A 17,812-nucleotide genomic window follows, 5' to 3' on the forward strand; every position below is an offset into this window, starting at 1 on the left:
ATCTATGATATTTATTTAATATTTGAAAGTCTCTTATTTTTTTAAAGCTGGTTATATTATTTAAACCTCTGCTAATATAATTTAAAATCTAGTAAAGTATCAGTTTATCAGTTCATAACCAAAAACTAACTTACCATCCTCTTGTGAGGAAGGATATGGATAAATGTGGTGGGAAGCTTTTGACTTCTCATCAGTAAATGTCCCCTGGAAAGCAAATGAAGAAGTAATGTAAAAATAAAACATATGGCAAACAAACTATGAGACGTCTTGCCAGATGCAAACTGCCTAAGAATTATAAAGGCATTATTCTACTTTTTATATTTTTTTGAGAGCAGTATTTTAAAACTATAATATTTTCATTATTTTAGTCAAGGAAAGAGATGGTGATTAACAAGAAAAAACAAAAATAAATTATCCATAGACACAGTTTACATCGTTGAATAGGAAAATAATATAAATACCTCTTTGCTAATTTTCTTTGTTGCTTTTTTTTTAAAGACTTTTTTTGATGTGGACCTTTTTTTTAAATCTTTATTGAATTTTTTACAATATTGCTTCTGTTTTTTGTTTTGGTTTTTTGGCCGCGAGGCATGTGGGATCTTAGCTCCTGGAACCAGTCATCGAACCCATACCCCCTGCACAGAAGGCAAGGTCTCAACCACTGGACCGCCAGGAAGTCCCCAGCTAATTCTCTTTGTATCTCTCTCTCTTTCTCTGGCTAACCTTATCAGTAATTTGAATACCTCCAACTAATTCTGAAAGTTCCTCCAAAGTCATCACAAATTATCAATATTACTTGAAGTAAATCAATGCAAGTTTATAGCAGGGGACGCGGGTTCGCGTCCTAGACATAATCCTAGACATAACCTAGGGCTACATACATACAGGATGGACATTTGACTTCACTCTAGCATGTATGTGTCCATTGTTTTAAGTCAATGTTAGAATGCTAAAGTCAAGTTCTAGCTAGGCCACAGCTATAATACTACATACAGTCTAGAACATGACTTGGAAGTCATTCAGACACAAAAGTGCTCATTCTAGAGACCAGAAGAATGATGAGAAGTCTTAAAATCAGGTGTAAGTAGCACATTAACATATTACCTAATTTTTGTTTTTGACAATGAATATTTACTAAATACGACAATTAGAAAAACATAATAATGTTATTTTCAGCTGCAGGAAAACTCTAAGCTTCTTATATTTAGGGCTATCTCAAGATTAAGAAAATAAATAAATAAATAAAGATGAAGTAGCTACCGAATAAGGAAAGGAATTTTTAATCACTAGAAGTGTTTGAGCACACTTTTAACAGTCAGAGGAGAGGCTGAAAAGGGAATGTCAACATCTAATGTGCGAGGCAACAGTCAGAAGAGCACACTGTTGAGGACTTTGGCCTCTGGAGTCCATCAGAGAGGCCTGGGTTTGCACCTTAGCTCCACCATATACTACTTAACATGACATGGGCAAGTATCTAGTTTTTTTGTGCTTCAGTGTCTTCTGTAAAATAGACTGGTAACAATAAAACCTATTTCACAAGAATTTTGTTAGGACTAAGTTAATAGACACAATGAGCTAACAACAGTGACAGGCACACTGTAAGTGCTCAATCAATGGAGTTATTAATGCATTTTAAATGCTTGAGCAAACACCTGATCATCAGTATTCAATAATGGTATTATTATTAGCTTTTAGGATCTCTTCCCTAACATTCTATGAAACTGGGAAGATCTTTATATCTCACTGGAGGTTATCCCTAGAAAGTAATCACTAAGTCAGATTTCTTAAGAAATATGACAGCAATAAATGTTCAGTATAAATTGTAGGAAAATACATAAACTTTTCCCAGGATGATTTGGTAGCAATAACAGTACATAATTTCAGCTTGAAATCAACAATCAGCTGGTTAACCTGTTCCACGTATGCCCTCTAACATTCCACCTGTAATTAAGCTATACTTGACAGTCACTCCAATAAAGAGATAGTCTAAAAGAGAAAAGGTTAAGTGATTTGTTCAAAGTCATATGCTAGTAAAAAAAAAAAAAAAGAAGTAGACTTCAGACTGCTTGAACTGAAGGCACAATCCTATTACCCTTCTCTTTGGTACAGATGTTATACGTAGGAAAAAGACTGTACTCAAGCTCCAATTTTAAGAAGTACTGGGTTGGCCAAAAAGTTCGTTCGGGTTTTTCCATACCATCTTACCAAAAACCCGAATGAACTTATTGGCCAACCCAATATTAGAAATATTTGCTTTGAGAACTTGGAAGATATTTTACTAAATGCTAAAACATAATTCAACCAGCAATTTCTCTTGCAGCAGAAAAAAGACAGATATTTCATGAGGCTTCTCAACTAATTCTAAGAATTGGTAAAACTGTCATTCAAATGATATTTCAAAGAATTATCTTCTGAGTATCCTCAGCTACGTTACCATGACAAAAGTTTGCTTACAGTTTAACCACATACGTAGTCACAGACCTACACATGCATAAATATGCAAGGTCTTCGCCTAAAATGAAGTTAGAGAAAGGAGGTGAAGATGACAGGATATAGCACTGGTACATGTAAACCAAGACAAGGTAAGCTTATGGGGAAAACAGAATTTTCCAGTCAGTTTTTCAAAGCTACAAATATAAATACAATACATATAATGGGGGGAGGCAGGTTTACTTGAGGTAATATTTGATCTCCTCCTACCAACAACTGTGTCACCAGCTCTCACTCTGTTTGACTTTATGGTGATGCACAGTATGCTGGTCTCTTTAACTCTACATAAACATATTTCATAGTAAGACTATGATGAATCCATACCAATGACTTTATTAAATGCTACTCTAGGATACATACATGTATCAAATCATCACACTCTACACCTTAAATTTACACAGTGTTATATGTCAATTATATCTCAATAATGGTAGCGGGAAATGCTATTCTAGGCTAAGAACTGGAGGTGAGTGGAGAGAGAAGAAAACTTGGTACTGTAAGAACCAAAAGAGAGAAAACTTTCACTTAATGCATATATGTACAGATATCAAAAGGTATTATAGCTGAGATTCACAAGAATTTTATACTACACAATGCTTCTGAAGTGATCGTGTATATTACCTGATGTCTTTTGATTATATCTTTCAATTTATTAGCCAACTTCAGATCAATGTCTGGAATGAGGTAGATGTTGGGTCTGGTCAGACAATTGCTCTGAGGATAAAAGAACAGATTTTGAAATTCTTTTGGTTTTGAAATAATGTCACATTATTTATGCATTTACCCTAATGGCAAAAGTTGGCACTCAAAGCCATACTGCTTAAAATAGGAAGACGTACTTTGGTAGAGAATGTACAAGTCTTATTTCAATATAAAACCTAGGTGTTCAGCAGGCCACTTAATGCCATTCCCAGATCCCTTCTCTGCAGCTAGGTACACCTGCACAAAACACTGCTGAGACTCGTGACCTAGAGAAATTCATTATCTTTTTCATTAAGGTACCATCCTGATAAATTAATCCTCGTAGTCTTACTTACCTTAACAGTCTAAGGTAAGTAAGAACTTACCTTAACAGTCTAAGTCTAATGTAGCATTTTCACCTAACCTAGGAGGTGGAGGTTGGGGGAGAATACGTGGGGAGGGATGCCCATTTTGGCTCATCATCTAAGTTACTTAAAATATCAAAACTGTGGATTATAGCTCTTTTCCCCCATTTCTAATCTTATAAATAGCAATGATTAAAACATGCATATTAACTCCCCAAACTATCACCAAAAATCAACCAAAAAACAAAAACCACTCAGTTATTTCTCCAAGTTAATAGTCTGTGAGACAAGTTTCAGGCATTAAGTTAATGATAATACCTAGCAGAATTGCCAGCTGCCTCTCCCCAGGAAGGTTATTCAGTGATCACTAAAAATTACCTATCAATAAAAACACTAAGAAAGAAAAGAAGAAAATTAAGTGTTCTCTTCTCCACGTTATAATCTAGTTGGGGAAATAAGATTTATATTTATGGTACAACCATGAAACAAATCCAAAACAAAACAAAGAAAATGACTGTATACACAAGGGACTAGTAGAATGAGAGAATACTTATATTAAATATGAAAGATTCAAATAATGGATTAGATGAAATTAATAAAGAAAAATATCATAGATTATTTTACCAAAAGTTTAAGAAAAAATATTCTATAAATGACAAGTTTTAGTCATTCTTTGTAGCTCTAATCCCCAAAAACCCGTAAAAATAATAGATTTCAGAAAACTTTTCTTCCTTTGATCTTTTGGCAATCTAATAAAGCCAATCTTAGAAATGAAAGTATACTAAAGGAAAAAAATTTTAATAATCTAACTTTGAGTTACCTGCACCAATGTTTTTTCAATGTTCATAAACATTTCAACATTACGATCCATTCGGGATGGATTCTGTAGATCAAACCTCCGCCTGTAAGAGAAGAAAATCATCAGGTAATTTGTCTCCCACCTTAAACAAAAGTGAAAACTTGGTTTTAGTATCCAATGCAAATGAGTTGGAAAGATCTGGAAATTAAAATAGCACTCTACAAAATGTATGATAGGGCTTCTCTGGTGGCGCAGTGGTTGAGAGTCCGCCTGCCAATGCAGGGGACACGGGTTCGTGCCCCGTTCCGGGAGGATCCTGCGTGCCGCGGAGCGGCTGGGCCCGTGAGCCATGGCCACTGAGCCTGCGCGTCCGGAGTCTGTGCCCCGCGGCGGGAGATGCCGCAGCGGTGAGAGGCCCGCATACCGTTAAAAAAAAAAAAAAAAAAAAAGTATGATATTCTCAGCAGTATAAGAAATCACAGTGTCAACACCTTCATAAAACATTAAATTTTATGACATTAAGATCTACTCCAGTCAAAATGATCTACCAATTCCAAGAAGTATCCCGTTTTCCTTAAACCTAAGATATTTTACATCATACAGTAATCCACAGATCCAAAGACAGTGAACTACTATACCACTCTTCAAGTATATGGAAAGTCTATCTACTTTACATATGCTTAAAAGTCATCTGTTCAAATTCAACAATGCCTGTAATTCTCTTAGAGCCTACTATTGTCCCAAATGTGGTAAAATTCGTCTATTTACCTTTATTTGAAACCCTTCCCCAATGTCTCTTTATCTAAGTACCCAAGCATAACATGGGGGTGTTGTCTTTGCCTATTCTTAGTCATTTCCATAGGGTTAAATCTTTACAAATCTGAATGCTTCTTTCCTCATTATTTTTTATTCAACATTTACTTTGCTTTTGTTCCATTTTAATTCCAGGGAGAGGAGTATAGCTTAGTGAATGAGTGTTGGCTGTGAAGTCAAACTGCTATGGGTTCTAATCCTGATCCCATCTTTATGTAGTCTTGAGTGATTTACTGATACAAGGATCAATTTCTTCATGAATACAATGGGCCCTAAGGGTTTTTGTGAAGGTTACATGAAGTATACATGTTAAGAACTTAGCAGAGTGCTTATGCTTAATCTATTAGCAAGTGATCAATAAATGTTCATCATGGTTATAATTTTTTTTTAAATCATTACTAGCATGCACTAACTAGGATTAAGCAGTTTGAGTCCAGAGCTCATGCTCTTAATCCTCAGGTCATCCTGTTTTATCCTGCAGATGCTCCCCACACCTTCAACATTTCTAACTCTGCAGCCTTTCTAGAATGTCGCCACCCACTCAAGGGCTTGATACTATCACTTCCAGAATCAATCCTCCAGTCTCTTCCTCTATGAAGCTATTGCTGTCTTCCTTCATGTTACTAATACATCATGTGTGCCTGCTGTTACAGCCCCAGTCATTTTGCTGGTAAGACATTGCATTAGATGCCTTGAGGACAAGGACCAGGTTTTCTGACCTATACAGCCCTGTGGATAATGGAATGTGTGGCTTTATTCTGACCAAGGTCTAATATTTATTTATTATGACTTTTTCATTACTGTGCTAAGACTGAAACATTTCCTAAAGTAATGCCAATTAAGAAATTAAGCAAAGTGTCCACTAAAGCACAGATATAGGTAATTCAGAATAGAACTAGTTAGATTTTAAAATAACATTTATAGATAAGAGCGACCTCCATCCCAGATAACTATCTTCTTTTTTTTTTTTTGTGATACGCGGGCCTCTCACTGTTGTGGCCTCTCCAGTTGCGGAGCACAGGCTCCGGATGCACAGGCTCAGCAGCCATGGCTCACGGGCCCAGCCGCTCCACAGCATGTGGGATCTTCCCGGACCGGGGCACGAACCCGTGTCCCCTGCATCAGCAGGCGGACTCTCAACCACTGTGCCATCAGGGAAGCCCAATAACTGTATCTTGATTTATCCTTGATACACAGAACTTTTCCTTAAATCTCACCTCCCCCCCCCTTTTTTTTTTTATGTTTTTGAGTATCCTCCTTCCCTAACCTCTTTTGAGGAAGGGGTAGGTCAGAAATTCCAAGCAATCTGCATTAACTGGCAAGACAAAAGATTAGCAATCAACTGACCAGGACAACGCTATTACAGCTGACAGCCTTCCATTGGTTCTTTCAGCACAATAAAAGTAGAGACATTTAAGTGTCTCCCCTTTCTAAAGAAGGGGTCGCTCTTTCATGGGCTTCTGATAATACAGGACTAGATCCAAGAATGCATCACTTACAGAACTGCTTACTTAAAGAGTTTACTTATTATTCACAGAGAAACTGCTTCCTTAACAAATGATTCAGATACTGGAGCTGAAGAGAATGATCTCTATTAGAAATCTGAGAAATAGTTTGAAAGCAACCATTAAACAAATTAAAATAGGGCTGCGTGGATTTGTCTGCAAAAGGAGATTAAAAACTAAATGAATCTGTTAACAGAGAAAGAATCAAGAATTCATTCTGCCTTTCCAATTGCTGAAGAGTAAAGTTTCTCTTTAGAAAAGTATTCCAGCTAATAAATAAAGAAGGAATGAGAGAAAAACAGTCTCTAACAAGGAATAATCTGAATAACAGTAAGGATCTATACCTTCACATTAGAATATCTACATTCTAATCTTTTTCAAAATTAGAATACTGCCACCTGGTAAGTTTTACAACTTTAAAGATAAGATGACTCTAGGCATTGAACATCAACTGTCCATTACAAAAAGAGAAACAACCAGACATTATATGCCTCCAGATGGAGAAACACAACACTGCCTATGAAGTATTGTTGCTAAAAAAAAATGAAACTGAATCAGACCACACCTCCAGATCTAATTATCATTTTACTAGAAATTAAGAAGACTATGGTAAATGATCTTCTTGGGGATGTATCAGCAAAATCTAGGACATAATACAATTCTACAAGACAACCTGTTTTTATAAAAAATAATAATAATTATTTTTGAGGAAAACAAAGAGTGAGAAGGAAAATCAGAAATTTTTAAACAGAGATTTAAGAGTCATATGAACCAACTGCAACGTATGAATCTTGTTTGGATACTGATTCAAACAAAATATAAAAAATGTTCATGAGATAATCAGGGAAACGAACACAGTAGATATTTAATAACATTGAAAACTTATTGATAATTTTCTTGGTTATGATAATGGTACTGTTATTATGCTTTTATAAAATCTAATTTTAGAAATAAATACACAGAGAAGGATGAAATTCTATAAAGCTGAAGATGCATGATTAGACATGGCAGCTCATTATATTATTCTCTCTTCTTTTATGTATAGTTTATATTTTCCATAATAATAAACTGAAATGGTTTCCCAAACAATGATTTGATAACATGACACACTGAAGTTTTCCTCAATCTGCAGTATGCTAGGTAAGCAAAAGTACATATATGAATATTAAGAAAACTTGAAATAAAGAAATCAGGTAAATACAGTATAACCTTTAGTTGAAAGATTTTATTTGACTTATTCTGAAATTACCAAGGGTATTCAAATAAACTTTACTTTTTATAATACAGAAAGATGCTCAAACCTGCCCAAAAGGGAAATGCAAATTAAACTAAAACTGTAAAACCTTTTTTTTGACTCTATCACAGACTGCCAAGATCAAAAGGTGAGGTAATACAAATAAATACAACTATTGGCCAGGGAAGAAGTACACTCTCAATACATTTTGGTAGGACAATAAATTAGTACAATTCTGTTTGAAGACGATTTGGCAATCGTATTATGTTTCTTGTTATTTCAACTTGAGTTGAAATAACAAGAAATAATACAATTATGATTCCACCTGACAATTTCAGAGTGAAGCTAGCACTGGGCAGGCCTCATAGGAGGGCTCTAGAAAAGGGGGGAGAAAAATTGAAAGAGATATTATTACTCTAAGACCTATATAGAGAGACTACATATGAACACATTTTCTTTCTTTCTGACTTAAAACTTTGGGCCATCTAGGCTGTAAATATAAGCTCTCCATTGAGGGTTTATTAATTAATTAATAAGTCTTTTGCTTTATTTTCCTCTGGTAATCTGCTGGGCAATGTCTTGCAGCAGCCTTTCAATCTAAGACAATACCTACTGTCTGTCAAAAAGGCCTTATTAGCTGTATTGCTCTAAATTCGATACCTCTTGCTAATAGAGTTAGAGATGTTCTCTCCTCATCCTCAGACATGCATAAAAAAGTCTGAATAAAACTAATCAGTAGTCCGCCTGCTGATGCAGGGGACACGGGTTCGTGCCCCGGTCTGGGAGGATCCCACATGCCGCGGAGCAGCTGGGCCCGTGACCCATGGCCGCTGAGCCTGCACGTCCGGAGCGTGTGCTCCACAGAGGGAGAGGCCACAGCAGTGAGAGGCCCACGTACCGCAAAAAAAAAAAAAAAAAAACACAACAAAAAAAAAACTAATCAATAATGAATCCTAGCGGATGAGTTTAACACCTGGGAAAACGGTGTAAAGGGCCTCAGAAGCAAACTTCTAAAAGGCAAAACAAAAATGCACTGAGCTGGGGGCAAGGCAAATAGCAACAGTACAGCAAACAGTTGTATGGGAGGTGACCAAAGTTAGCCTCGAATGTAAGGGGCTTTGTTTAATGAGGTTAAGCTATAAAAGTCTGAAGACCATCACCAGCAAGAGGTCCAGTATGCAGCATCCCAAAAGAATGGCACACAGCCTAGATATAAGACACTGGAAATAAGTAGTCCCATATGGGAAGAAGAGGGAGGTCTACTATACAAAAGTAGACTAAAAAATTATATCCCACTAGTTATGCGACTTTGAGGATAAGGAAATTGGTTTGAACCCTTGTGCGGAGCGCACACACGCGTTCCCTCTCTCTCTCTCTCTCTCTCTCTATATATATATATGTGTGTGTGTGTGTGTAAATATATATATATATTTTTAATTAAAAAGCTAGATGACTACCAGAAAACAGTGTTTTAAACTATGCTATCAAAATGGATAATTCTTCACAAGTTAAAAGATCTAAACCACATTTTCATTTAAATGACAACCTAACTAACCAGCATTTCTCAATGTGTGGTCTTAGGATTATCTACAGTGCTTGTTGAAAATGCAGATTCTGTTTTCATGCCAAGCTTAGTAGATGACACTCTATGTTCATAAAGCCCAGTAATTTATATTTTTAACAAGGACTCCAAGTGATGCCTAAAAGTTGAAAGCCACTGCCACAGACTTTCTGTGGTAAAAACTGAAACAAAGGGCTTCCCTGGTGGCGCAGTGGTTGAGAGTCTGCCTGTCAATGCAGGGGACACGGGTTCGTGCCCCGGTCCGGGAAGATCCCACATGCCGCGGCGCGTCTAGGCCCGTGAGCCATGGCCGCTGGGCCTGCGCGTCCGGAGCCTGTGCTCCGCAACGGGAGAGGCCACAACAGTGAGAGGCCCGCGTACCGCCAAAAAAAAAAAAAAAAAAAAAAAAAAAAAAAAAAATTTTAATCTGAAGGAGACTTTGAAGAAGGAAATAAAAGTTGAACAATCAAGTCTTAAGGTAGAAAGTAAAGTATTATCATTCTAACTTAAACAAAAAGGTCTGACCTTGTCTGTAAGGAATAAATGTCAGTAGCAAATAATGTCGCAGGGAAAAATAAAAGGTTACTTCTCATATTACGACAAATCCTAGGGACTTCCCTGGTGGTCCAGTGGGTAAGACTTCATGCTCCCAATGCAGGGGGCTTGGGTTCGATCCCTGGTCAGGTAACTAGATCCCACACGCATGCCGCAACTATGAAGGCCACGTGCTGCAACTAAGAAGTCCGCAGGTCACAACTAAAGATCCCACATGCCACAACTAAGACCCAGCGCAGCCAAAATAAATAAATAAATATTTTTTTTAAAAAAGACTAATCCTAAACTTTATGTTCATTGAACCTAGTTTACCACTGCCAAGCAAAACTAATAAAATACAAAATATTTTCATTCAATAATCTCTTTGAAAGGCATTAACTATGATTACAGCATATAGCAACCTGTTTAGAACTGTAAGAAAATAAACAAGGTCCTAATCACTCTACAAGAGGGCACTGACATTTACTTTTCTGTTACTGGGTTGAACCTGGTTACATTTAATCTCTCCTTCAGGAAATGTTTTTGGATTTCCACAGTATGTCAAAACCATCCTTCTTGGTGTCCCTCAGTTATATATAACTACACTTGAAAAACTACAAATAAGAGCTTCCCTGGTGGCGCAGTGGTTAAGAATCCACCTGCCAATACAGTGGACACGGGCTCGAGCCCTGATTTGGGAAGATCCCACATGCCACAGAGCAACTAAGCCGGTGCGCCACGACTACTGAGCCTGCACTCTAGAGCCTGTGAGCCACAACTACTGAAGCCTGCGCGCCTGAAGCCCGTGCTCTGCAACAAGAGAAGCCACCCAAATGAGAAGCCTGCACACCGCAACGAAGAGTAGCCCCCACTCACCTCAACTAGAGAAAAGCGTGCGGGCAACAACGAAGACCTGACACAGCCAAAAATAAATAAATAAATAAAATAAATTTATTAAAAAAGAAAAGAAAAAACACTACAAATAAGTCGTTCCTTTTTTTGTTTGTTTGTTTGTTTTTGTTTTTTTGCAGTACACGGGCCTCTCACTGTTGTGGCCTCTCCCGTTGCAGAGCACAGGCTCCGGACGCGCAGGCTCAGCGGCCACGGCTCACGGGCCCCGGACCGGGGCACGAACCCATGTCCCCTGCATTAGCAGGCGGACTCTCAACCACTGTGCCACCAGGGAAGCCTTTTTTTTTTTTTTTTTTTAACACTATTTAGAAACATCCAGAAAGATCAAACTCAAACACACTAATTCTGGAATCTTTTTTTTAAATAAATTTATTTATTTTATTTATTTACTTTTGGCTGCATTGGGTCTTTGTTCCTGCACCAGGGCTTTCTCTCATCACGGCGAGAGGGGGCTAACTCTTCGTTGCGGTACACGGACTTCTCACTACAGTGGCTTCTCTTGTTGCAGCGTACGGGCTCTAGGCGTGCAGGCTTCAGTAGCTGTGGCATGTGGGCTCAGTACTTGTGGCTCGCGGGCTCTAGAGCGCAGGCTCAGTAGTTGCAGCACATGGGTTTGGTTGCTCCATGGCATGTGGGACCTTCCCAGGCCAGGGCTTGAACCTGTGTCCCCTGCACTGGCACTGTGCCACCAGGGGAGTCCCTCTAATTCTGGACTCTTAATCTGTACAGTCTATTCACAAATATACCAATAATTACCAGGTGTTCCCACTCAACCTCATATACATGACACTCCATCCTGACATCACTGGAACCTAAAAGGAAGCAGGAAGTAAGAAAGAAAGCAGAAACAAAAAGAAACAACAGGAAAAGAGAATGGCCATAATGAGGAAACCAACAAACTTTGGAGCTACACTGTGAGGTTCGACTGGAGAACAAAGGTTCAGAACAGTATGTTGGGCGTGGGGCAAGTCAGAAGCAGTATCAAGATGATAGCCCACTGTTCAGATGTCCAAATGGGTGGGCAGTTACTAAAACATGCACTGTTGGAACATAAGTGATCCACTCACTGCAAGTGTGTAAGTCATAGGAGATGGGGGAAGGTGTGTACTGCAATTGGTTTATAATTATACTGGAAAGAGGATAATTCTGGTACAATCTGAGAAGAAAACATTTACTCCTCATTCCTCTTAAAGTCTTTAGCTCTATCCTTTACTTCTTTTTTGGCCCCATTTTTAATTTAAAGACGATTTATTTTACATATTCTTCTAAACCATCTTAAATCTTTTCAGATAAAAATATTTCACTGTACTGGCACACAAAGCGAGTTACACAATGACTTAGGAAAAGACATTTCACTTTGACACTCTGTCCTCAAGAGTCCAGGTCGGACTTGGAAGAGATACAAGCTGAACAAGAAAACCAGTAAAGAGTTCCAACTGGGAAACAAGAGCGAGGGTACAAACCATATATGAGTACCCAGACATGCTGTCAATCCTAGATCAGAGAATACTCTGGCAAGAGCTGCAACAGCAGAGTTGAAAACAGAACTGAAAAACAGAAGGCTACCCCCTGATAACAACAAACTCTCGTGCTCGTTTAATCAATAAAACAATATATAATGTGTCTTTCAGCACATTATAATGCACATTTATGTATTTCACAGTGAGCCTACCTTCCAATTTGCTAATAATGCACATCCATCTATTATCTACATACAACCATATATGAAAAATAACTTGCATAATAACTGCAACATTTGTTTGATATTTTTCTTGGATGTAGGCAAAAAGTAAATTAGGGCTCTAGATAAAAGACAACATACTTTGGATAAGAGACAACATACTTTGGATAAAAGACAACATACTTTGGATATTAATCATAACGTGCTTATAGAATTCTCTAACACCATACAAAGGAGGAACAGGTTTAACATTGAAAAACTTCAATATCACAGCAAAACATGCAAATAAATACAAAAACTTACCATCCCTGTTCATTTTTATATTTGTAAGCAGCCCCAAGAATGTGACACAAGGTGCCTCCAGCTTTGAAATCCATGAAACATTTTGCCTAAAAAATGATACAAGTTACACATGAGAAAAATCAAAGTTCTGACAAAATTACTCATGTCTGAATTCTAAGCTTAATAAACTCAAAGTTATAAACAACTTCTATTTTTTTTTTTTTTTTTTGCGGTATGCGGACCTCTCACTGTTGTGGCCTCTCCCATTGTGGAGCACAGGCTCCGGACGCGCAGGCTCAGCGGCCATGGCTCACAGGACCAGCCGCTCCGCGGCATGTGGGATCTTCCCGGACCGGGGCACGAACCCGTGTCCCCTGCATCGGCAGGCGGACTCTCAACCACTGCGCCACCAGGGAAGCCCACAACTTCTAATTTGATAACCTCCTTAAATACTTCTGAAACAAACTGAGGTACAAAGAAATTTTTCTAATTTTCTTTAGAAAATTTTCTTTAAGTAAACAGATTTACATGAATGAAATGAAAAACAAGATTTACAAAATATACACCAAACTGTTTCAGCAGAAAACATTAAATGGACAAAATAGTGATATACCACCAACTCCACTGGTAAATTTAAGATCTGACTTTTAAAATGTACAATAAGAAATATTAGTCCGGGCTTCCCTGGTGGCGCAGTGGTTAAGAATCTGCCTGCCAATGAAGGGGACATGGGTTTGAGCCCTGGTCTGGGAAGATCCCACATGCCACGGAGCAACTAAGCCCGCAAGCCACAACCACCAAGCCCACGAGCCTAGAGCCCATGCTCTGCAACAAGAGAAGCCACTGCAATGAGAAGCCTGCACACTGCAACGAAGAGTAGCTCCCCGTTTGCCACAACTAGAGAAAGCCTGCGCACAGTAACGGGGACCCAACACAGCCAAAAATAAAATAAATAAATTAAAAAAAAAAATTAGGCCAACGTAACTGATGAACATAGATGTAAAAATCCTCAACAAAATACTAGCAAACCAAATCCAACAGTACATTAAAAGGATCATACGCCATGATCAAGTGGGATTTATCCCAGAAACACAAGGATTTTTCAATATCTGCAAATCAATCAACGTGATACACAGTAACAAACTGAAGGATAAAGACCATATGATCACAACAGATGAAGAAAAAGCTTTTGATTAAATTCAACATCCATTTCTGATAAAAACCCTCCAGAAAGTGGGCACAGAGGTAATATATCTCAACATAACAAAGGCCATATATGACAGACCCATAGCTAACATCATACTCAATGGTGAAAAGCTGAAAGCATTCCCTCTAAGATCAGGAACGAGACAAGGATGCCCAGTCTCACCACTTTTCTGCAACATAGTTTTGGAAGTCCTAGACACAGCAATCAGAGAAGTAAAAGAAATAAAAGGAATCCAAACTGGAAAGGAAGAAGTAAAACTGTCACTGTTTGCCGATGACATAATACTATACATAAGAAATCCTAAAGACACTACCAGAAAACTATTAGAGCTAATCAATGACTTAGGTAAAGTTGCAGAACACAAAATTAATATACAGAAATCTGTTGCATTTCTATACATTAACAACAAAAGATCAGAAAGAGAAATTAAGGGAACAACCCTATTTAGTATCGCATCAAAAAGAGTAAAATACCTAAGAATAAACCTACCTAAAGAGGCAAAAGATCCGTACTCTGAAAATTGTAAGATGGTAATGAAAGAAACTGAAGATGACACAAGCAGATGGAAAGATATACAATGTTCCTAGATTGTCAAAATGACCATACAAGGCAATCTACAGTTTCAATGCAATCCCTATCAAATTACCAATGACATTTTTCACAGAACTGAAAAAAAAACTTTTTTATTTGCATGGAAACACAAAAGACCCTAAATAGCCAAAACAATCTTGAGAAAGAAGAATGGAGCTGGAAGAATCACGCTTCCTGACTTCAGATTATACTACAATGCTACAATAATCAAAACAGTAATGGTACTGACACAAAAACAGACACACAGATCAATGGAACAGGACAGAAAGCCCAGAAATAAACTCATGCACTTATGGTCAATTAATCTATGACAAAGGAGGCAGGAATATACAATAGAGAAAAGACAGTCTCTTCAATAAGTGGTGCTGGGAAAACTGGATAGCTACATGTAAAAGAATGAAATTAGAACATTCTATAACACCACATGCAAAAATAAACTCAAAATGGATTAAAGACCTAAATGTAACACCGGATGCTATACAATGCCTAAAGGAAAACATAGGCAGAACACTCTTTGACTTAAATCACAACAATATTTTTTTGGATCCGTCTCCTACAGTAATGGAAACAAAAGCAAAAATAAACAAATGGGACCTAATTAAACTTAAAAGCTTCTGCACAGCAAAGGAAACCATAAACAAAATGAAAAGACAACCTATGGAATGGGAGAAAATATTTGCAAACAATGTGACTCAACCAAGGGATTAATTTCCAGAATATAAAACAGCTTATGCAGCTCAAACAACCCAATCAAAAAATGGGTAGAGAATCTCAATAGATATTTCTTTGAAGACATACACGTGGCCAACAGGCATATGAAAAGATGCTCAGCATCACAAATTATTCGAGAAATGCAAATCAAAACTAAAATGGGCTATCACCTCACACCAGTCTGAATGGTCATCATCAAAAAGTCTACAAAGAGGGAATTCCCTGGTGGCGCGGTGGTTAAGAATCAGCCTGCCAATGCAGGGGACACGGGTTCAATCCCTGGTCCGGGAAGATCCTACATGCCGCGGAGCAACTAAGCCCATGCGCCACAATTACTGAGCCTGTCTGTGCTCTAGAGCCCGCGAGCCGCAAGTACTGAGCCCGCCTGCTGCAAATACTGAAGCCCGTGTACCTAGAGCCTGTGAAGAGAAGTCACTGCAATGAGAAGCCCACACACCACAACGAAGAGTAGCTCCTGGTTCGCCACAACTAGAGAAAGCCCATGCGCAGCAACAAACACCCAATGCAGCCAAAAATAAATAATAAATAAATAGATTTATTTTAACAAGAAAAGAAAAAACAAGTCTACAAACAATAAATGCTGGAGAGGGTGTGGAGAAAAGGGAACCTTCCTATGCTGTTCGTGGGAATATAAATCGGGGCAGCCACTATTGAGAATAGTAAGGAGGTTCCTTAAAAAATTAAAAACAGAACTACCATATGATCTAACAATCCCACTACTGGGCATATAGCCAGAGAAAACTCTAATTTGAAAAGATACATGCATCCCAATGTTCACAGCGGCACTATTTACAATAGCCAAGACATGGAAGCAACCTAAATGTCCATCAACAGTTGAATGGATAAAGATGTGGTGTATACACACACAAACACACACAAAACTGGATAATACTCAGCCAGAAAGAAGAACCAAATAATGCCTTTTGGAGCTACATGGATGGACTTAGAGATTATCATACTAAGTGAAGTAAGTCACACTGAGAAAGACAAATGTCGTATGATATCACATAGGTGGAATCTTAAAAATGATACAAATGGGGAATTCTCTAGTGGTCCAGTGGTTAGGACTCTGCGCTTCCACTGCAGGGGGCATGGGTTCAATCCCTGGTCGGGGAATTAAAATCCTGCGTGCCACGTGGTGCAGCCAAAAAATTAAAGAAAAATATTTTAAAAATAAAAATAAAAAGCATTTTTAAAAACGATACAAATGAACTTATTCACAAAACAGAAACAGACTCACAGACATAGAAAATAAACATATGGTTACCAAAGGGGGAGGGGGGAAGGATGAATTGAAAATTTAGGATTAACAGCTACACAGTATGATGTGTAAAATAGGTAAACAACAAGGACCTACTGTATAGCACAGGGAATCATATTCAATACCTTGTAATAACCTATAATGGAAAAGAATCTGAAAAAAAAATATATATGTATGTATGTATAACTGAATCACTTCACTGTACACCTGAAACACTGTAATCAACTATACTTGAATAAAAGAAAAAAAGAAAAAACTCTAATGGACAAAATATTGATATACTACAAAACTCTACTGGTAAATTTAAAATTTGATTTTTAACATGTGGAAAATTCCAGTAACACACAATTTACAATATGGTTCTCCTGCTGAATAAGAAATATTAGTATACATTAGTTTCTTTTTCCAATTTAGGTTCTTGACATTAAATTTTAGAAAAATTATAACTGAACTCTTATATTTTAATGACCACTGAAACATGGTATAACTATATTTAACTATGCATTTAAGTTATAGCTAAAATCTGTGCAACAATTTGAAAAAGATTTGCACTTTATGGATTATAAAAGCAGAGCTCAAATAAATCAAATGCTGAATGACTTCCATATTTTGGAACTAAAAATTTAATATAAATGTGATCATCAAATAGGCTAATAAGATAAAGTGTTAGGGACTTCCCTGGTGGTCCAGTGGTTAAGAATCCACTTTCCAATGCAGGGGACGTGGGTTCAGTCCCTCGTCGGGGAACTAAGATCCCATGTTCCATGGCACAACTACTGAGCGCATGTGCCTCAACGAGAGAGCCCACGTGCCACAAACTACAGAGCCCACGCACTCTAAAAACCACGCATACAACTAGAGAGAAGCCCACACGCCACAAAGAGCCCACACCGCAATGAAAGATCCTGCATGCTGCAACGAAGACCCCGCATGCCGCAACTAAGACCCGACAGCCAAAAAGATAAAGAAAATAAATAAAATAAATATAAAACAGTAAAAAAAAAAAAAAAAAAAAAAGGTGAAGTGTTAAAAATATACCATTCAGGGCTTCCCTGGTGGCGCAGTGGTTGAGAGTCCGCCTGCCGATGCAGGGGACACGGGTTCGTGCCCCGGTCCAGAAGATCCCACATGCCGCGGAGTGGCTAGGCCCGTGAGCCATGGCCG

At 37.9% G+C, this 17,812-nt stretch overlaps 1 protein-coding gene across 3 annotated transcripts in view; it reads right to left on the reverse strand.

Annotated features, from left to right (window-relative positions):
• SMARCC1 (SWI/SNF related BAF chromatin remodeling complex subunit C1) overlaps nucleotides 1–17,812 on the reverse strand; it is a 180,349-nt gene that overhangs the window by 138,745 nt on the left and 23,792 nt on the right. For all 3 annotated transcript variants that reach the window (XM_027097002.1, XM_027097001.1, XM_027097003.1), the window contains exons 3-6: nucleotides 12,879–12,964; nucleotides 4,357–4,438; nucleotides 3,112–3,204; nucleotides 135–204 (exon numbers count right to left, since the gene is read on the reverse strand). In XM_027097002.1, the coding sequence (XP_026952803.1) occupies nucleotides 135–204; nucleotides 3,112–3,204; nucleotides 4,357–4,438; nucleotides 12,879–12,964 (331 nt within the window). The remainder of the gene's footprint in view (nucleotides 1–134; nucleotides 205–3,111; nucleotides 3,205–4,356; nucleotides 4,439–12,878; nucleotides 12,965–17,812) is intronic.

The sequence above is a fragment of the Aethalodelphis obliquidens genome, unplaced genomic scaffold (assembly GCF_003676395.1).
Source record: "Aethalodelphis obliquidens isolate GAN/ISIS:26980383/991018 unplaced genomic scaffold, ASM367639v1 scaffold111, whole genome shotgun sequence".
Taxonomy (NCBI): domain Eukaryota; kingdom Metazoa; phylum Chordata; class Mammalia; order Artiodactyla; family Delphinidae; genus Aethalodelphis; species Aethalodelphis obliquidens.